Below are 21,524 nucleotides of genomic sequence, written 5' to 3'. Positions count from 1 at the left end.
CTGAAAAGGACTCCCAGGCGCCGAGAGCTGGAGAACCGCAAAAGACGTCAAAAATCACCCCCGAGAAGGAGCGTTCGATGCCGAGGGAAAAGGACCCGAAGGGCGCTTCAGCGCCACCAAAGGACCCGAGAGCCAGCTCGGCACCGAAACCTTCGACGGCGAAAGTCGGCTCGGCGCCGAAAAGAGCGGCCGATCCATTCGAAGCAGACCACACGGCCGAAATGGAGAAAAAGAAAAGACGCCTCGGGCCGAGATGGAAAACATCCTGCGGTGGAAAAAAGATTTCGACGCCAGGATGAAGGAATACACAATCCCGACGAAACCTAGGCTACAGGTGGTCCAGGAAACGGAGGAGGAGGACTACGACGTCGAAGGACAGTCGGTGGGCGTCGAGACCTTTGACGACCAAGAAGAGGAGGAGGCCTCCTACTACGAGGAGGAAGGAGACTACGACCGCAGGACACTCCTCGGGTCTGCATCCTCGGAGACTCAGGATGTAGATTGGCAAGACGTTGACACCGAGAGCCCAGAGGAAGCCGTCGACACGTATCCCTCGAGGCCCTCGCCGCCAGATGACATCTGGGTCTACAACACAGTCATCAGGAATGTAGCTGCCCTGGTATGACTCTACAGGTGACATGCACAGGGTTGTTGATACCCTATCTCCCAGCTCTGGTACGGCTCTGCAGTAGACATGCACAGAGTCATTATTACCCTTAGTATCTCCCAGCCCTGGTACGACTCTGCAGTGGACGTGCACACTGTTATTGGTACCCTTCCATCTCCCAGTCCTGGTACAGCTCTGCAGTGGACGTGCACAGGGTCGTTGATACCCTTACTATCTCCCAGCCCTAGTACGGCTCTGCAGTGGACGTGCACACCGTCATGGATACCCTTCTCATCTCTCAGCCCTGGTACGACACTGCAGTGGACATGCACAGGGTCGTTGATACCCTTACTATCTCCCTGCTCTGGTACGACTCTGCAGTGGACGTGTACACAGTCGTTGACATCCTTACTGTATTCCAGCTCTGGTGCGACTCTGCAGTGGACATGCACACGTTGTGGATTCCCTTACTATCTCCCAGCTCTGGTACCACTCTGCAGTGGACGTGCACACGGTCATAGGTACCCTTCTATCTCCCAGCCCTGATACAGCTCTGCAGTGGACGTGCACAGGGTTGCTTATACGCTTAGTTTCTCCCAGCCCTGGTATGACTCTGCAGTGCTCCTGCACAGGGTCGTCGATACCCTTACTATCTCCCAGCTCTGGTACGACTCTGCAGTGGACGTGCACAGGGTCGCTGATACCCTATCTCCCAGCTCTGGTACAGTTCTGCAGTGGACGTGCACAGGGTCGTGGATACCCTATCTCCCAGCACTGGTACGGCTCTGCAGTGGGTATGCACAGGGTCGTTGATAACCTTACTATCTCCCAGCCCTGGTACGACTCTGCAGTGGACGTGCACAAAGTCGTTGATACCCTTAAATAAATAAATCCGTATTTGTAAAGCGCAAACTATTCACCCTTACGGGTCTCAGGGCGCTGGGAGCAGTTGTGAAAATTAAGTGAGCTATTGCCCAAAGTCACATGCTACTGAGCTGAGCTGCTGTAGGAGCTGGGGATCGAACCGTGAGCGCTGTGCTCCGAAGTCAGCTGCCCTGGCCGCTGCATCACACCTCTCCTCTGCAGTGAACGTGCACATGGTCATTGATACCCTCCCCATCTCCAAGCCCTGTTATAACTCTGCAGTTGACATGTGCAGGGTTAGTGGTTGTATCGCTCAGTGCATCCAGCTTGTGAGTAGAATCGAATTCATATTTCTCGGTGTACCTTCTACACTTGCTGAGACCCTTTGGAAGGCTTGTACGTGGCTATTGATTGCGTCTCTCTACACTTTCCACCCTTGGTAAGAATGTTTACCAGACATGTAATGTGCTATCGATTGAGTCTCTTAGTACAACCCAGCCACTGATCACATCCTCCAGTCTAAATGTACAGGTCATTAATACTGCCTGTACCCCCCTCGATAATGTCCTTTAATTAACTTGCACACTGTAATGCATCTGACATTAGGGCCTCTGATGGATCTAGGACTGGGGACTCTGCAGCCCCAGACTCACTCCGCTCTATTGCATAGGCAGTCCCCACTGTCTAATGACAAGTATGTAAACGTGTTCTACAGCACTTAGGAGTGTTTGTAAATATTTCAGGTACAGCACTTAAAACTGTATGTGTATATTTCAGGTTCAGCACTTAAGAATGTTGATATATATTTCAGGTACAGCACATAAAACTCTGTATATTTCAGGACATGACATTATTTCATTCGCCATAAAAGATGAGGAAGAGATTCAATTAATTGACCGCCCGGACTGTCGGAGGACGGAAAGTGCTGAGATGCCCTCAGGTGAGTAAATAGTGCGTGCTGCATGCTTACAAGTTCACTATTCAGACCCCTGGTGGAAGCAAGCTGTGGTCCTTAATTTTTCTGTTATGGTATGATGACATTTCTTATACAGTGAATACATAATGTTTCATGTTACATAGAATCAAGACCCCTCTGCATTTCTGGGTTTGAGTTGACCGACCTCTCTGCCTGGAGGGTCATTTCAAGGAAATGAGCTCGCCAGTCTTAGACACCATGAGCAACCGGAGCTTAAGGGACTCACAATTAGCTACTTGAACACTTGCTCGATGATGAAACACTAGCTTGAAATATTTCAGCTATTAGATTCTGATAAATCGCATATTTTCCTCCTTACTGAAACGTGACTTACTGAAGAGTCTGTTCCTGATATTCTAGCAGCAGTACCTGATAGCTATTATATCCTTCAGGCAAACAGGACCTCGGGTAAAGCTGGGGGGGGGGCGTTGCAGCCATTATCCGTCAAGAACTTCAGTTCACCTCACTAGGGATTACAGGCCTACCCTCAGTTGACAACCTAGTTTTAAAATTTGAATCTCCTCAGTCCTCTTTTATTTGCGCCTTATTTTATAGACCCCCTTATCACATGCCTTCATTCCCCCATCTTCCAGGCGAAATGATCTCCCATCTAGTTATTAACCATACTAAAATTCTCATAATCGGAGATTTAATTATTGGCCCAACGATGCACGGGAGAGTGCCAGCTCTATTGAAATGGCAGATCTTTTCTCTGGAATGAATTGTACCCAGCATGTGAATGTAGCAACCCATATAAAAGGACACGTTTTAGACCAAGTTTCGACATATAACTTGAAAATCTCTAATTTATTGATCTCTCCTTGTACTTGGTTGGACCATCATTTTATTACATTTATTATCTACAGTGTTCTCTGTACCAAAATCCCCACGAACTGAAAATCATTTGGCTAGAAACTGGAGGCTCGCAAATATTGCCAAATTTTGCTCATTAACTGCCACGTCCCAACAGCTCAGGAGTTACTCCACAATCAGGCACAAAGTATTAAGACATGGTTTGAATCTGCCAGTAATAGGAGCAACACTATCCGGAAAACCAAGTTCATGAGACCCATGATGCCCAACCTTGGTTCTCTGCGGTTTTAAAATCAAAGAAACTTGATTTAAGGCAAGCAGAACGTAGTTGGAGACGCCACTATTCTTCAGATAAAAAGGTTATATTCTTAACTCAGCTTAAAGAATATAAAAACCCTATTCTTCAAACTAAGGCAGATTACTTCTCCATGAAAATCTTAAATTCGGTAAATAAGCCCAAGAATATTTTCTCTATAGTAGACGAGCTTGCTAAACCAGATAGTCATGGCGAAACCTGTCCCTTCGCAATCCTTATGTGACTCTCTCAACTCCTACTTTATTGAGAACATTGCCACTATTAAGGCTAGCATCCCTACTCATACTTCTACGTTTTCTCCGCTCATACACAAAACCCCACCTCTACTTGATCAAATTCCTCTGATCTCAAGGGAGATATTCTTTGATTTGCTTAAAAAGGTGGGTTCCGGTTCCCCTACTGATAGCTGTCCCCCTCACATTCTACGGGAAGTTTTTCTCATTTGCCCAGACCCCCTCTTTCACTCCTGGACAATTCTCTCAAGCTGGGTAAAGTCCCTAATATATTCAAAAGTGCGAAAATTGTTCCGATCCTAAAGAATCCTGGCTCAGACCCTCTGGTCCTCAGAAACTATTGTTCCATCTCCTTGCTGCTCTACTTAGGCAAAATCTTAGAAGCTCATGTAGCAAACTGCCTCAGTTCCTTCGTTGAACACTCACTTTCTTGACTCTCATCAGGCAGGTTTCAGACCTCAACGGAGTCAGTTATTCTTACAGTTATGGACGAGCTTAGAAGGGGGGCTGACAAAGGTATCACCCAGGTCCTGGTAATCCTCGATTTGTCAACCGCATTTGACACGGTCGATCATGATCTCCTGATTAACTGTGTCAGCAATGCCGGGATTCAGGGTCTGGCGTTGAAGTGGCTCGTTTCTTTTCTCAGCAATCAATTTCAAGTGGTTTGCCTTGCCAACTTCTCCTCCAATTAAATGAAATTGACCTGTGGGGTACCTCAGGGCTCCTCCCTTTCACCCCTTCTTTTCAACCTATACCTCCTACCCTTGATTTGCTCTTTGAGAGAAAGAAAGGTTGGAACCATTAACTACGCTGATATTAATTCATCTGTGTTGGAGTTGGCCCTTCTGGCAGGTTCACCCCTGAACTTTTTGCCTAGTGACTTCTGGTCTTTGCGCACTTTGACACTGTGGCGCAGTGTAAAGTGCGTGCGCTCCCTGAGTGCGTGTGTGAGATTGGCCCGCTCTCCCATAGGAATGCATGGGGAATGTCTGTGTCCCTGGTAGTTCCTGATGCGTGAGGCGTGCATGCTCAAGTTTGGTATGTGCGAACTCGTGAGAGTGAATGCTGCGCAATGGTATGTGCGGCGTGTATGTGTCTTGTGCGGAAGCGCCACTTCTAGGAGTTGGCATATTAGTGTAAAATATGCCTGGCGTGTGATTGGCTGGAGCTGGCTGGGATGCCAGGCTCCAGGAAGTCTGTGTGGGTCTGCCCCGGTGGTGAATGGAGAGATTAGCATGCTGATGTGAGGGAGGGGCTGCGCCTGTGTCCTGAATGAGGCTTGGTTTCCCCCACACAATGCTGGCTCCGCCCCCTGTGGTGCGACTGATGACCTTAGCCTGCCTGATGAATGAAAGGGGTGGTTGAGCCATCAACAGTGCTCACAGACCAGCTGCGACTGGTTCTGCCCCCCCTGCACCTACAGACAAAAGAAAAGGTGTATAAAAGAGGGGCTGTGACCCCATGAAAATGTTCTTGTTCTTGTTGACACTTGAATCTGCCAGGGGCCTGCTGCTGCTGGGGCCCAGGGTAAGGCTTGCCCTCCCTGGGCCCTGCCTAGCCCCTGGACTATTGAGGTCCTGGACCCCTGAAGGACTTTACCGTTTTCCTGCGTGCCTAGCGCTTTCCTTTGGCCCTTAGCGCCTGGTAGCGCTTTATTTGGGGCCTATAGCGCTTGAGAGCGCTTTATTTCGTCCTAGCGCCTGGGAGCGCTTTTATGTCCTTTAGCGCTGGGAGCGCTTTATTTTCATTTGGGCCTTTGCTGAAACCCTAGACCAGGGGGAGCTTTATTGCCTGCTAGCGCTCGGAGCGCTTTTCTCACCTTGGACCGGTGCCCACCCGGCAGTTCTTGCCCTCTGCTTCTTTCCCGGGGATTTCCCTCAGCAGCGCGACCAGAGCCGAGGAGGGAGGCTCGTCAGGGAGGCCGCTCTGCTATTGGCTGCCGAGTCAGCCCATGCCCAGAGAGAGAGAGAATGATTCAGAAAAGGGGGTGGTGATGAACAGAGTGTCTGAATTAAGCAGACCACTCTTACCCAGTCCAAAGATCAGGGCTTGATCCATCACCGTTTTTTAGCTCACTGCACCATCCCAGCTCAGAACCTGGCTACATGCAAATTAGTCTGTTCCTGTCCCAGTGCATGATGGGAACAGGGCAAACCAAACTACCAAGCCAATTCTTATACTGGGAAGGAAACAAGCTTCCGGGGACCGGTTTCTGGCATTTCAGCCGTCGTCGGCCCGGCTTGCTTGAATACTGATGGTGCAATGAGCAAGGGACTCACATCTGAGTATACCCTTCCACGATTATGGTGGACAAAATGATTCAGAAAAGGGGGTGGTGATGAACAGAGTGTCTGAATTAAGCAGACCACTCTTACCCAGTCCAAAGATCAGGGCTTGATCCATCACCGTTTTTTAGCTCACTGCACCATCCCAGCTCAGAACCTGGCTACATGCAAATTAGTCTGTTCCTGTCCCAGTGCATGATGGGAACAGGGCAAACTAAACTACCAAGCCAATTCTTATACTGGGAAGGAAACAAGCTTCCGGGGACCGGTTTCTGGCATTTCAGCCGTCGTCGGCCCGGCTTGCTTGAATCCTGATGGTGCAATGAGCAAGGGACTCACATCTGAGTATACCCTTCCACGCTTATGGTGGACAAAATGATTCAGAAAAGGGGGTGGTGATGAACAGAGTGTCTGAATTAAGAGAGAGAGAGGGGCAGGAAGTCTCTCCCAACACAGCCCGGAGCCGAGAAAGGAAGCCTACAAGCCGGTGACTGGGAGGCCGGTGTCAAGAAGCAACGAGGAGGGCGTCGGGGCACTTTGCCGGTGCCCGCCCCTCCAGGCCCCCAAGCGTACCCCTTCCCTTGTCTGGACCAGCTGCGATGTACGCATCTCATGCCAGATGCGTGAGATTTGGTAGTGTCCATTGCCGGTAATCGTACGAAGTGTACAGGAGCGTTCCAGAGGGCCCAGACTTCGAAAACACAGTACCTGGGCCCTAAAGATAGTGCCTAAGCATCAGAGAAGGGGTCATTGCCTTTTTGAGTCCCCAGGAGGGGGACTCCAGCAAAGAGGCTCACAGTTGTTTTCAGAGCCCGGAGAGGCTCAAAAGCGCCAGTTATTCAGGAGCCCTGAGAGGCTCCTAAATTTCAAGGGGCATTTATTGATTTCGAGTCCCCAGAGGGGGGACTCCAACGTTTGTGCCACATTTCTCTTGAGTGCCCCCATTGTTGGTTAAGAGCCCAGAGAGGCTCTTGGGTGACATTGCATTTGTTTAGGGCCACGAGGCCCCCAGCCCACAGTTTGCCAGAGCCTGAGAGGCTCCAACGTTGTCCCCACCAGCATTGCTTTACAACTGCCCAGCACTTTGTGGGCAGTTGCCACGTTTAGGCCCCCTGACACTGGGACACAGGGCGTCCTAGCCCTAGAGAGGCTAGTTGGCCTAGGGACAGTCACAGGTGGTGACTTAAGTGAGTTTGGCGCAATTGTTCTTTTTCTGCACCTCTGAATGTGTTTTTATGCGTCATGTGCCTTGTTCTTACACCTCTGAATGTGTTGTTGATGCATCATGTGTTTTCCTTCCTTACACCGCTGAATGTATGTTATGCATCATGTGTTATGTGCTTACACCCCTACAGGTATTGTGATACTTAGGTGGTTGTTTTTCTCCTAGTGCATGTGGTGCTAGTGAGGTCCTGATTACCAGTAGTTACTGGTTGTGTGCTATTTTGTGCTAAAGTAATTTTACATTCTATATGCTATGTTCTAAGTGCTAATTGTTATGTTATGTTATGTTACTGGGTGTTTTGTAGAGCGCTCAGCTGCTCAAAGAGCGTCCCGGCGCTATAGATCCTCTTCACAAACTACCAGCAACCAACAAGACAGCCAAACGGTACTAGAAATCCAAGGAACAACTTACAGAACAAAGAGATACGTTTTAAGTCCTTTTCTAAAGGCGGACAAATTAGGGCACGTTCGCAGCATCAGGGGCAGAGTGTTCCAAAGATGGGGGGCAAAGTAGCTAAAAGAGCGACCTCCACAGCGAACACGTCTCACTACCGGTACCATGGCATAGGCCTGGGCAGCAGACCTCAAGGGTCTAGATGGAAGATAAAAATTGACCCTTCTCTGCAAATAGCCAGCGCCGAGATTGTGAAGCGCAATTCTACCAAGTGCTAAGTTCTAAAAGTGCTGATTCCTGACAGTGGTCCATGTGGCCCTGTCTTGTACATATCCCCTGTAAATTCTGCCCGTGCCTGTTGGCACATTGTAAAGTGTGTGTTTTTATCTAATGTGTTTTGGTCTAATACAAAGTCTATTTTTATATATAATTTTGTGTGGAGTTTCCTTTGTGGTGGGCCTTGGGTGTTGTTGCTGGGGTGCGTGCACAAATACTTAACTCACATCGCCTCCAAGTTTAGCCTTGCTGCTCTCGCCACTTTACCTAGAGGGTGAGCAGGGGTTATCCTTGCGTGTAACTCCCTTGCCCTGACTTAGGAGTGGTGGTCTCTGACTGACTTTGGCGCAAGCCCTGGCCAGCCAGGGATCCCATTTCTAACATTGGATGCAGCGGTGAGGATAAGGATTTGTGTTTGCGTTGTACCACAGTGGTAACTGGCCGCACTACAAAACTGCATTTTAGATAAATCACATTTTGGGGATTATTGTATGGAGTTTGCTAAAAATGTCATTTCTGTGGAAATGAGTTTCTTGTGCACTGTGAGTTAGGTGTCCCTAGCTCGGGAGGGTAGATCATCCCCCTAAGTGCAGTGTGTTTTCTGGATTCACCAGGAGGGTGGGATCCAGTGGTGGCAGCATTAATTTGTTCAGTGCATGTGTCCCCCGTCCCTGTCCTGGAGTAATGGTACCTGTGTCACGTGTGGTCAGGTTGAGAAATCAGGGGTGGTAGAAACTGTCTTACCACTCTGGGGAGGGGTGTGTGTGGATGATTCGTGTGTTGCACTGGACAAGTGGTGTGAGTTCTCTGAATGGGGAGCTTGCTGAATGCTTGTGTACTCTTGTTTTGCTCAGATACCTAAGTTCCGTGTGTTAAACTTTTCCTAAGAACGTCTGCAGACAGTGGAGCCTGCTTTTGATTTCTGTGGTCTATTTAGAGACAGATGTTTGGAGTTGGTAATGTTCTGGGAGGAGAGAGGCATAGGGGATGGAGTGATTCCAAAAGGAGTGGCTGAGGTGTCTTCCAGCCTAGTGTGGTGGAAGAGGTTGTGTAGCCCAGCTAGGTCTCGGTGTAGGGGCTCACGTCCTGTCTCAAGAGGAGGAGTGGGTGGGACTGCATGTCTCCAGGTGCCCGAAACCCAGTGTCAGGGCCTAGAATGTTTCTGAATGGAACGTCAGGTCGGGGGCCTAGGCTGTACCAATAGGTCATTTGAGGAAGATCTCCCAGAGTGTTTGAAGAACGTAGAACATCAGTGAACAGGATTTCATGGGTGGGCCTGAAGCTCATGGGAGTTTCCCCTGCACCCTGTGCCATTGTGTTAATTGTTGGGGAGTGACCCTAAGGAAAGTTCTGGTCTTCCAGCCCAGTGTGGTGGAAGTGGATCAGAGGAGCACAAGCCTGGTCTTCGTAGTCTGGGTGTTTTTTTTTCTTAGGAACACCAGGTGAGGGAGCCCAGCATGTCCGTATGGAGCGTCCTTCTAGGGAGATCTCCCAGTGTGGAGAGAACGTGGAGCGCCTGTAAGCAGGGCTCTAGTAGTTTTGTTATCTGGCAGTACCGCTCCAGTTGGGAGGGTGCAGAAGTCCAGATGGGGGGGGGGGGTGCGAGGGGGATAGGTTCCCCAGTGGAGTAACCAGTGGGTCAGAGGCCAACCAGAAGGGTTGTGACGCCAAGGAGTGACCAGGGTGATGCCACTTCTGTCCTGAGTGTCAGGCAGACCTGTACACGACACATTAGTTGTGTCACCCTCAAGGAAGTCCTGGTGCGCCAGGCATCTGACCAAAGGGGTACGTCCCTCGTTGGGGAGCCAGTAGCCGGTGTGTCCGATCTGGACGTAAGGGCAACTGTACGTAGTGTCCTGAAGTTACAAGAAGGAACTCCTGCCTGAAGAGAAGGAACCGGGTAAGCTGTATGGGGGATTGACCTGCAGTGGTTGCCTTGCTGCTGAAGGAGGAGTGAATTCGAAACCCAGGTGGTAGACCAGTTAAGGGAGCTGTGACTCTGTCATGACCAGCCTGGTGTCCTGTAGGCACCGCACTGAGCCGGGTCTGCCTTCGGCCGCGCAGCCTATGCCGCTCGCCGTCCCAGTCTCGACGCGGTCCGCGAGCCGCCGCCTGCGCCGCATCTGGCAACCCGCAAAGTGCAACGCCTCACTACACCGTTCTTGTGCTGGTCTGACCGTGGTCACTGCTGCTGAGGGAGTAAAGGTCCTGAACTGGTGGGAGAGTTGTGTTCTGGAGGGTGCTTCTCCTGGGAGAGTGTGCAACCCCAGAAGTAGAGGTAGGGTGGGGTATTCTTGCCCGTGACCTCTGGTCAGCCTGAGGATGCGGACCCTAGGTTGAAGGATCAGTGGTAGTTTGGAACTACACTGAGAAAGGGAGTGGAGAATGGCTTTGTAGGCCAGGGGTTACCACCTCCCACTCTGTGGATTGGTAGGGACCAGTGGTATCTGGGTGGCCTAGGGCCTGGTCCTAGCCGTGGACAACTAAGGAGTACCAGTGGGGTAGCCTAGTTGGGCCTGCTTTTTTTTTTTTTTTAAAGTATGTGCTTGTCTTATGGATAAACGTGGCGTAGAACCGGAGGGTGTCCCTGCAGTGCGGGCCCGCGTCCGTGTTCTATCGCCCCAAGCAGGGAAGTCCATCACGATGGTGATTGTTCTCCCCTGCGTTTTGGCTGGAAGGGGGTTGTGTTGGACTTGGCCCTTCTGGCAGGTTCACCCCTGAACTTTTTGCCTAGTGACTTCTGGTCTTTGCGCACTTTGACACTGTGGCGCAGTGTAAAGTGCGTGCGCTCCCTGAGTGCGTGTGTGAGATTGGCCCGCTCTCCCATAGGAATGCATGGGGAATGTCTGTGTCCCTGGTAGTTCCTGATGCGTGAGGCGTGCATGCTCAAGTTTGGTATGTGCGAACTCGTGAGAGTGAATGCTGCGCAATGGTATGTGCGGCGTGTATGTGTCTTGTGCGGAAGCGCCACTTCTAGGAGTTTGCATATTAGTGTAAAATATGCCTGGCGTGTGATTGGCTGGAGCTGGCTGGGATGCCAGGCTCCAGGAAGTCTGTATGGGTCTGCCCCGGTGGTGAATGGAGAGATTAGCATGCTGATGTGAGGGAGGGGCTGCGCCTGTGTCCTGAATGAGGCTGGGTTTCCCCCACACAATGCTGGCTCCGCCCCCTGTGGTGCGACTGATAACCCTAGCCTGCCTGATGAATGAAAGGGGTGGTTGAGCCATCAACAGTGCTCACAGACCAGCTGCGACTGGTTCTGCCCCCCCTGCACCTACAGACAAAAGAAAAGGTGTATAAAAGAGGGGCTGTGACCCCATGAAAATGTTCTTGTTGACACTTGAATCTGCCAGGGGCATGCTGCTGCTGGGGCCCAGGGGAAGGCTTGCCCTTTTCCTGCGTGCCTAGCGCTTTCCTTTGGCCCCTAGCGCCTGGTAGCGCTTTATTTGGGGCCTATAGAGCTTGAGAGCGCTATTATTTCGTCCTAGCGCCTGGGAGCGCTTTTATGTCCTTTAGCGCTGGGAGCGCTTTATTTTCATTTGGGCCTTTGCTGAAACCCTAGACCAGGGGGAGCTTTATTGCCTGCTAGCGCTCGGAGCGCTTTTCTCACCTTGGACCGGTGCCCACCCGGCAGTTCTCGCCCTCTGCTTCTTTCCCCGGGATTTCCCTCAGCAGCGCGACCAGAGCCGAGGAGGGAGGCTCGTCAGGGAGGCCGCTCTGCTATTGGCTGCCGAGTCAGCCCATGCCCAGAGAGAGAGAGGATGATTCAGAAAAGGGGGTGGTGATGAAGAGTGTCTGAATTAAGCAGACCACTCTTACCCAGTCCAAAGATCAGGGCTTGATCCATCACCGTTTTTTAGCTCACTGCACCATCCCAGCTCAGAACCTGGCTACATGCAAATTAGTCTGTTCCTGTCCCAGTGCATGATGGGAACAGGGCAAACCAAACTACCAAGCCAATTCTTATACTGGGAAGGAAACAAGCTTCCGGGGACCAGTTTCTGGCATTTCAGCCGTCGTCTGCCCGGCTTGCTTGAATACTGATGGTGCAATGAGCAAGGGACTCACATCTGAGTATACCCTTCCACGCTTATGGTGGACAAAATTATTCAGAAAAGGGGGTGGTGATGAACAGAGTGTCTGAATTAAGCAGACCACTCTTACCCAGTCCAAAGATCAGGGCTTGATCCATCACCGTTTTTTAGCTCACTGCACCATCCCAGCTCAGAACCTGGCTACATGCAAATTAGTCTGTTCCTGTCCCAGTGCATGATGGGAACAGGGCAAACCAAACTACCAAGCCAATTCTTATACTGGGAAGGAAACAAGCTTCCGGGGACTGGTTTCTGGCATTTCAGCCGTCGTCGGCCCGGCTTGCTTGAATCCTGATGGTGCAATGAGCAAGGGACTCACATCTGAGTATACCCTTCCACGCTTATGGTGGACAAAATGATTCAGAAAAGGGGGTGGTGATGAACAGAGTGTCTGAATTAAGAGAGAGAGGGGCAGGAAGTCTCTCCCAACACAGCCCGGAGCCGAGAAAGGAAGCCTACAAGCCGGTGAGTGGGGGGGCCGGTGCCAAGAAGCAACGAGGAGGGCGTCGGGGCACTTTGCCGGTGCCCGCCCCTCCAGGCCCCCAAGCGTACCCCTTCCCTTGTCTGGACCGGCTGCGGTGTACACATCTCACGCCAGATGCGTGAGATTTGGTAGGGTCCATTGCCGGTAATCGTACGGAGTGCACAGGAGCGTTCCAGAGGGCCCAGACTTCGAAAACACAGTACCTGGGCCCTAAAGATAGTGCCTAAGCATCAGAGAAGGGGTCATTGCCTTTTTGAGTCCCCAGGAGGGGGACTCCAGCAAAGAGGCTCACAGTTGTTTTCAGAGCCCGGAGAGGCTCAAAAGCGCCAGTTATTCAGGAGCCCTGAGAGGCTCCTAAATTTCAAGGGGCATTTATTGATTTCGAGTCCCCAGAGGGGGGACTCCAACGTTTGTGCCACATTTCTCTTGAGTGCCCCCATTGTTGGTTAAGAGCCCAGAGAGGCTCTTGGGTGACATTGCATTTGTTTAGGGCCACGAGGCCCCCAGCCCACAGTTTGCCAGAGCCTGAGAGGCTCCAACGTTGTCCCCACCAGCATTGCTTTACAACTGCCCAGCACTTTGTGGGCAGTTGCCACGTTTAGGCCCCCTGACACTGGGACACAGGGCGTCCTAGCCCTAGAGAGGCTAGTTGGCCTAGGGACAGTCACAGGTTGTGAGAAGTTGGCCTGATAGGTAGTGTTTCCAATTCTGGAACCACTGGTTATCAGTCCAAACAAACCCCAAAGATGTCAGGTTGTAAGTCAACCTTGTAGACAAGCTATCCTAGTGGTAGCATGGACTAAGCAGCCTTAAAGGCTTAACTTAAGAGGTCGTGTTAAGCGAGCTTGTTTTACCACATACAATCCTATAATCAAATGAAAGGACACCACACAAGTATATATTATAAAAATATATGTATTTATTACTAAATTACTCCCCAGTACTCTTTATGAGGAAAGGGGCACAAGCGTTAAATCAAAAGCACTGTTACACATAGAAAGTTGGCACAATTATGGCTGGGGGCGGGGGGCCACTCAGACCATATATCAAAAAAATGGTATAAGTAACACTTTACGAACAATGGTTAGGCCTAGGGCCTAGAGATTCGCTGGGAGCAGTCAGGACAAGCAATGAAGAAGTCGGGAGTAGCCCACAGGAGACGGATGCAGCACGGAAAGTGCAGCGCGCACCAATGCACTGTCAATGGTGCGTAAAAGTCAGTTAAAGTGAATAAAAAGATACTTCCGCTGAACCTAGGAACACAAAACTTTAGACACAGACCCTAGAGGTGTGTACCAGTGTAAATACACCGGCGTTGCAAAGTTACCTCACCCACAGGCCGTGGGTGCACAGGGTCGAAGTGGCGTCGGGTTCTGTCACGCAGGTTCTGGGTGCTTGGAGCTGTTGCAGCTGCAGGCGCTGTGAAGCAGAAGTGTCCGGTGCGATCCAAGGGTGGATCGATGTAGAAAAGTACCTGAAAGCAGAGGGGACAGAGTCTGGGTCACTCAGCAGTGACCAGGGTGGAACCAGGACGGAACCAGGCAATGTCGGGCGCAATCAGGCGGTTGTCGATAGGCTTCTCTCCGCTGTCACGTGGGCTCTGGGGCATCTGCGACGTCCAGGAGCAGGTCACGATCTGTCCCACGTAGGCTCTCGCCGTCAGCACCGTCGGCTTGAAGATTGTAGCAAACAGCACTTGGCAAAAGCAATCCACGCGGAACCGGGAGATTGCTTATCACTCGAACCAGGAGGGTCAGAGTGGGTGCTCCTTTTCACAGGAGCTGGTGCAGATCTGGAGCAACCAGAAAAGCAAGTCGTATTTCGAAGTTCGTCGGCACAGGGGCCACAAGCCAGTTGGCAAGTGACCGGGCCAACGCGTCGAGCGCACACAAGCAGAAGGGCCCCACGCAGCACTCAGCGAGTGTGGAGGGGTGAGCTTTGGTGCAAGTGGAGCTCGGGGCTGGGGCTTCTCAAACCCCGGTGTACAGCTTCGAGGGTCACTCGTGGGCCGCACGGTCAGCGTCTCGTGGCCTTTTCAAGATGGCGTGCCCCACGCTTCCGGTCGCCTCCACGGGTCTCAGCTCTGCAGGGACTGTGGATCGGGCAGGTAGAAGGCAGGCAAGCTTGATCTCGTCGATCTCTGTCGCTCGAGTTCCGGCGGGAACTGCAACAAAGCAAGGGTCGAGGGCTGGATGGTGCCTGTTTGCACAGGGTGGTCACTCCTTGACCACAAGGGAGATTCTTCAGTCTTCTCACGTCGTGTAGAAAGTCGAAGGGTCCAGATTTCGTTTCTTATGTTTCTTCAGGATGATCTGAGGTCCGTTGGGACTGCTCCCCCTCTTATTCGAATCTAGGGGGTTGGACATCCTGCTAGGTCCCCTCCTATGGGTGGGACCCAGGAAGGGGGTGGTTACACCCCTCTCCTTTGATCCTGGCCGCGCTGGGACAGGGGCTGGGAGGCCCCAGAACCGGTTTGGCCGGATCCTGCAAGGGGCAGCCTTGTGCTCCCCAGGCAGTGTCTGGTTTCATTGAAACCTCCCTACTCCAATCCACTATCTCCTGTCTGGGGTGGTTTGACACCGCCCTGTGACAGGAAACTCTTTGTCCAGGCCTCCTCTGCCGGGTTTCGGTCAGCAGCAGGAGGTCAGACCCGTGTCTGTGGCAGGGGCATCCATTTTGTGGATCTGAGGCTCATTTTAAATCAACCGCGTTTCAGTAAAGTAACATGTCTTCTCCCTCTAGAAGGGTGGAATGCTATCCCCGTCGCCAGAACTGGCGAGGGGATAGTATTCCAATTCGTATGACACCTTACACGACATGTTTTGATAAAGCCAAACCAAAGTTGCTATATAACCGCGAGGATTATAATGCGCTTAAGAGTATATGGTATGGCATTATCCCGGATCAGCTTAGGGAGTTGTTCCCGACAGCTGCAGACAGGCTCAGCTCACGCCAGAGCACCATCTCACATAAAACCACGCACTCTGCCTCCAGGATTGATGAGGCCTTCCATAGGAGTGGCTTACAGGCTATATATGTGTCCAGATATAGGTTTAGATATAGGTATACTATATCTAAGCAAGGGGTGATTACACCCACTTGCCCCAGCTGAGTGATCAGCCAGTTGTGTCAATTTAAGAACCGGCCAGGGGTGGCAAAAGCTATGCTTCAGCCCCTGGTAGGCCTTGGTGGCACCTATGCCCTGGGCACCTATAGTGCATGGTACAGGGGCTGACAAGGAGTCCATTTCCAATTGTGGTATGTACCTATAGCACATGTATTACAAATTTAGAGAGAGAACAGCAGGCTGGGGGTCTGATTAGCAGGCCCACAGCCTCAGTAAGTCGAAAACCAGTGAAGCAAAAAGCAAAAATTGGGGTGACCATAGGATAGCAGACCCTACTCTCCTACACAGGTGGTGACTTAAGTGAGTTTGGCGCAATTGTTCTTTTTCTGCACCTCTGAATGTGTTTTTATGCGTCATGTGCCTTGTTCTTACACCTCTACACCTCTGAATGTGTTGTTGATGCATCATGTGTTTTCCTTCCTTACACCGCTGAATGTATGTTATGCATCATGTGTTATGTGCTTACACCCCTACAGGTATTGTGATACTTAGGTGGTTGTTTTTCTCCTAGTGCAGGTGGTGCTAGTGAGGTCCTGGTTACCAGTAGTTACTGGTTGTGTGCTATTTTGTGCTAAAGTAATTTTACATTCTATATGCTATGTTCTAAGTGCTAATTCTACCAAGTGCTAAGTTCTAAAAGTGCTGATTTCTGACAGTGGTCCATGTGGCCTTGTCTTGTACAAATCCCCTGTAAATTCTGCCCGTGTCTGTTGGCACATTGTAAAGTGTGTGTTTTTATCTAATGTGTTTTGGTGTAATACAAAGGCTATTTTTATATATAATCTTGTGTGGAGTTTCCTTTGTGGTGGGCCTTGGGTGTTGTTGCTGGGGTGCGTGCGCAAATACTTAACTCACATCGCCTCCAAGTTTAGCCTTGCTGCTCGCGCCACGTTGCCTAGAGGGTGAGCAGGGGTTATCCTTGCGTGTAACTCCCTTGCCCTGACTTAGGAGTGGTGGTCTCGGACTGACTTTGGAGCAAGCCCTGGCCAGCCAGGGATCCCATTTCCAACAATCTGCAGCTGCTTTCAACCCACTCTGGATTTCATCAGCGAATGGCTGAATAGTAATCAACTAAAGTTGAATGGGGGGGGGGGGTGGAGGAGCTACGCGAGCGTCCGAGATGGCCGCGTGAGCACAGAGCTCCCGGGACCTTCGCTACCCTTTGCAATTTATCCTGATTTTATCCTGAATTTTCAGATGGGCTTTTGAGGATGAGCCTCTGCTGATCACTTTGCTCTTTTAAAAGTCTGATTTGGACTTTGGGAGCCGAAGTTACGCTTATCCGAACATTTGAGGCCCACCTCTCGGTAAGCCGGGGACTTGGCAAGCTGGCAAGCCGGGACGGAGTTGAACAACAACGGCTGAGGGGTCTTCCCCCAGTAGCCCTGCATCGACTTTCGGTTTCACTTTTGGGTCCTGGCATTGTCTGACGGCGCGACAGTTCCGTTCTGTTGGAGATTCACCAAGGCTCTGATGTATCGGAGTGTGCCTACTCTCCTTTATGCCGCTGTGTTGAACTACATCTTCGCCTCGGCCGCACAAGCCTGCCGTTGAAGATTTTTGGTGACTTGCCCGCCGGCGGCCATTTTCACCAGGTCTCGCGGGCCCCTCCGGGGCTTATCTCCCAGTATGGCGGCGAGGGGCGACACTGAGAAACGGAAAACTAAGGCACCCATTCGCGGGGGCTCGGTCCAAACCAATGTCATGGATCGGTATACACAACCCAAAGGATCCCCTGGTGGCACCAGTCGCACCCCGGAGGAAGCCAAGGACGATCCCACTGTGCCTACTGATCCGTCTCTTCACGACATCATGAGTTCCATCGCTGGCATGAAGGAGACCATCGGCCAGCATTATGAGGCTCTAGCTCACAAAATCGACACGGTTGCTATCGACGTCACCTTGATTAGAGCCGATTTGTCCAAAACCAACGAGAAGGTGAAATCGTTGGATTTGAAGACTTCTAGCTTCACGGCCGATGTGTCCGAACTTCAAACCGAGATTGGCAACCTGAGGTCTACCAATGATCTCATGTCTCATCGACTGGAGGATTTTGAAAATAGGGCAAGACGCAACAACATCCGCGTCATAGGTGTCCCGTAAAACCCTGAGAACCATTCTATGGACCTTCTGGTGGAAGACCTCATTCTGAACCATCTTGCCCCTACGGGACTGAGCAAGTTCTTTGCAGTGGAGCATGCCCATCGCGTTCCGGGTGGAAGGCCGAAACCGGGCGCCCCTCCAAGGCCTATCATCGCCAAGCTTTTTCACTTCAGAGACCGGGATGTTATCTTGCAGGTCTCGAGGGTGAGCGGCCCGGTAAAATTCGAAAACTCTTCAGTCAACTTTTACCCGGACTTCACTCAACTTGTCCAGAGACAAAGGATGGGTTTTCAGGGTGTTAAGTGCAGACTCCGAGACTTGGGATTGAAATATTCGTTGCTGTTTCCCACCAGGCTTCGAGTGGAGTACAGTGACCAGATATATTTATTTGACCGACCAGAGAACGTAAGTGACTGGCTGGATTCTCTGCCTGCCCGGAACGACAGAACTGAGCGCCCTGGTGGTGCCGAGGGTGGTGAGCCGGAGCAGAAACGATGACTCGGCTCTTGAACATTTGACTTTATGCTGCTGGGTCTATAAACTCCTTATTTTTATAGTCTATTGTTGTATGCCCGAGGGTGGCTGGGGGTGGGTCTCTTTCCTCCTCCGGGGTCTTTTTGTAGATTGGGTAATGGTAGGGCGACGGGCACATTGCAGGTTGGGGTGGCTTTCTAGTCTAATGCAGGGCTGCAGGGAGGGGGGAGTTGTAACGGGATTTGTTTGGGGGGTGGGGAGGGTTGTTTGTAAGTTTGTTTTTCTTTTTCAAGGCAACGTAATGTTCTTCTCAATGACTCGAATGTTGTGCTCTTTGTGGGGTGAGTTCTGCATCACTTGTCGGGATGGGAGTAGTGGGTTGAGGTAAATATCTTGGAATGTTAACGGGTTGGGTGACAGGATATAACGGGGTGTGGTGCTATAATTTTTGCGTTGCCTGTCCGCCGATGTAGTTCTTTTACAGGAGACGCACCTAATAGGCAACACGTGTCATGCCATGAATAGGTGGGGCTATCGCCTTGTCGCAAACTCTGGTTTCACCACTTGCTCTAGGGGGGTGGGCATTCTCATTCGGTCCCCTCTCCCCCTGGAGATAGACGATGTGATCCTTGATGACAGGGGGCGCTACGCCGCCCTCACTGACCGATGGGAGGGTAGGACTATTTCATTGCTCACAATATATGTTACCCCGGGCCTCCAAACCTCCACTTTTTCTGATATTGGGCGAGTAGTACTGGGACTTCCTGAGGGTACTTTGATTATGGGCGGGGATTTTAACTCTGTCGTCTCTGGTACCGTAGATCGTCATCCCCCCAGGGATCTTCTCAAATCCCAGTCATGGCTTAGTGGGTTTTTGGACACGTTTGGTCTGGTGGACGGCTGGAGGTTGATGCATCCAACGCAGAGTCAATATACCTTTCACTCTGGGGCCCATGGGAGTCTCTCTAGACTCGATTACATCCTCATGCCTGCTGCCCAGTCCCCTTTCATTAGAGAGATTCGACACCTTGCCCGGGGCATTTCAGACCATTCCCCAGTGTGGCTTTGTATGGATGCTGGATTGAGTAGCGCGGGGCGAGTCGCTCCCATAAACCCTTGGTACTTGCGTAATCCCAAAACCTGCACCAGCTTGGTGAAGTCTCTAGATCAATACTTCCGTGAAAACGAGGGGTCTCTGTCCCTATGGGAAGCCTTCAAGACTGTCATTCGTGGCCAGGCCTTATCCTTGATCTCTGAAGTTAAGAAAACTAAAAATCAAGAGGTCGTGCGTCTTGAGGCCGAAATAGTCGAACTGGAGAATGACTTAGAATTAGGTGTTACCCATGATAAACTCCACGCCCTTGGTCTAAAGCACCTGGATTATAAATCCCTTGTCACGGATGCTGCCAAAACAATGCACAGGGAGCAACAGGGCAGGTTGTATGATGTCGGGGACAAGGCGGGTAAGTTGATTGCGTGGCTGGATAAGAAAGAAAGGGCGAATCGTGTGGTTCCCGTGATTCGGAATTTGAATGACGAATGTGTGACTGAACCGAGTGAGATTGTTGAGTGTTTTGCGGACTATTTTCGTACTGTGTATTCCCCGGTGTCTGATAGGGATGAGGAAGACTCCCATCTGTTGCTACGTGATATCACGTTGCTGTGCTTTTTTTTTGTTTTTTTTTTTTTGGAAAAGACTTTTATTGCAAAAGTTGCCAACTGTCTGAAATCAGATGTCATTACAGTCCGACCATACAATGCATCAACGTGTACACAAGTTGCAGAGACAGATTCGCAGCGCCTAATACACAGCCGGTGTGCTGGCATCCCGGAGGCCCAGCGGCGTCACTCAGTGTCACAACTCAATCAAAAGCAAAGCGATCTTGCACTGTTGGTCCACAGCGTGTCAGCAAGACAGTCGATAGGCAATAAATGGAGGCATAATAGTGCGGTCTTTCATGAACCAGGGAAGGACAAGAAACCAAAAGTAAGGAAAGGGAAAAAACTAACCTAATCTACCCCCAAACTCCCCCCAGGCCCACCCCGTGTGCTATTGAGTACCGTAAAGGAGTCCTAGTGCCTCTTCCTGCTTACGTAATGTCGTGTGCGTACCGTGTATATTCTGCACCCGCCCCCCGCTATCCCTGTCCCCAAGCCATGTCACACCCTCCCCTCCGTCCCCGTCCCGTACCTACACCTTCCCTGTGCCCACCTCCCCCCAGAAGAACATTAAGGCCCCTCCTGCGGCGAGTGACTTCGCTCCAGAGCAGTATCTAACCCCTCATCCCGTGGGTCCACCTCCTCCGATATGTCACTGTCTTCCACCTCCCCCCTTTGTTGGTACTCCTTGTAGAGTTCCCAAAATGACTTCGGTCTACTCCTGGGCGGCAACAGCTCGCTGTACACTTCCGTCTGTGTGCAACAGTATTGGAGATCCCTGAGCCATCTCGCCTTTGTGGGGAGAGGACCACGCATCCAGCACGCAGCCACCACCCTCCTGGCCAGTAGTAACGCCACGTCCACCAATCTGCGCAGCGCAGGAGCCAACGGCTTGGAGAAGCCCAGTAGCGCAAGCGCCGGAGATCTCAACAGCGGTTCCCCTATAATTTGTCCCAATTCCGCGAAAACCTCCTCCCAGTACGCACTCACTCCCGGGCACAGCCACGCCAAGTGCAGAAAATCAGCGGACCCAGTCCCGCAACGCTCACACTCCGGGGAGCCACGTAGGCCATAGCGGTGTAACCGCTCTGGAGTATAGTACACTCTCTGCAGATATTTGAAGTGCACCAAGCGGTGTCTGCCATTGAGCGAGACCCTGCGCGTGTTGGCGCAGCAGTATTGCCACATGGCGTCGTCTATAGGGGATTGCAGATCTGCCTCCCACGCCGCTCTAGGGGTCGAAGTAGGGAATGCCTGATATGAAGGCCCGAGCCTGTGAACCGCAGAAATCAATTTGGCCGGAGTGTTCGTTCTGATGACGTACGTCAGTTCTGGGACCTCTTCAGGCTCCTGAAGTGCGGGGCCCAGTATCACTCTGCAGGCCGACCGTATCCTGTGGTACTGAAACTTCTGCAGCAGCGATGGGGCCGGGGCGACGGGAGGGAGCTGTTCCCAGGTTTTCTGCGTTCCATCCAAGAATAGGTCCTCCATGGTGTGCACTCCCAGGGCCTTCAAAGCCTCTACCACCCCCCTCTCATTAAGCGGATCTAACCACAGGGCCCAGGATACCGACATCCGCGGGGAGTACAGCA

At 51.4% G+C, this 21,524-nt stretch overlaps 1 protein-coding gene across 1 annotated transcript in view; it reads left to right on the top strand.

Annotated features, from left to right (window-relative positions):
* LOC147729461 (uncharacterized) overlaps positions 1–21,524 on the top strand; it is a 153,564-nt gene that overhangs the window by 79,637 nt on the left and 52,403 nt on the right. Inside the window, exon 6 of the mRNA XM_086954332.1 lies at positions 2,313–2,411. Within this exon, the coding sequence (XP_086810458.1) occupies positions 2,313–2,411 (99 nt within the window). The remainder of the gene's footprint in view (positions 1–2,312; positions 2,412–21,524) is intronic.

This window comes from Lissotriton vulgaris, chromosome 2_1, assembly GCF_964263255.1.
Source record: "Lissotriton vulgaris chromosome 2_1, aLisVul1.2, whole genome shotgun sequence".
Classification (NCBI taxonomy): Eukaryota; Metazoa; Chordata; class Amphibia; order Caudata; family Salamandridae; genus Lissotriton; species Lissotriton vulgaris.
The sequence above is the reverse complement of the archived record's forward strand: the minus strand, read 5'-3'. Positions and strand labels throughout refer to the sequence as shown.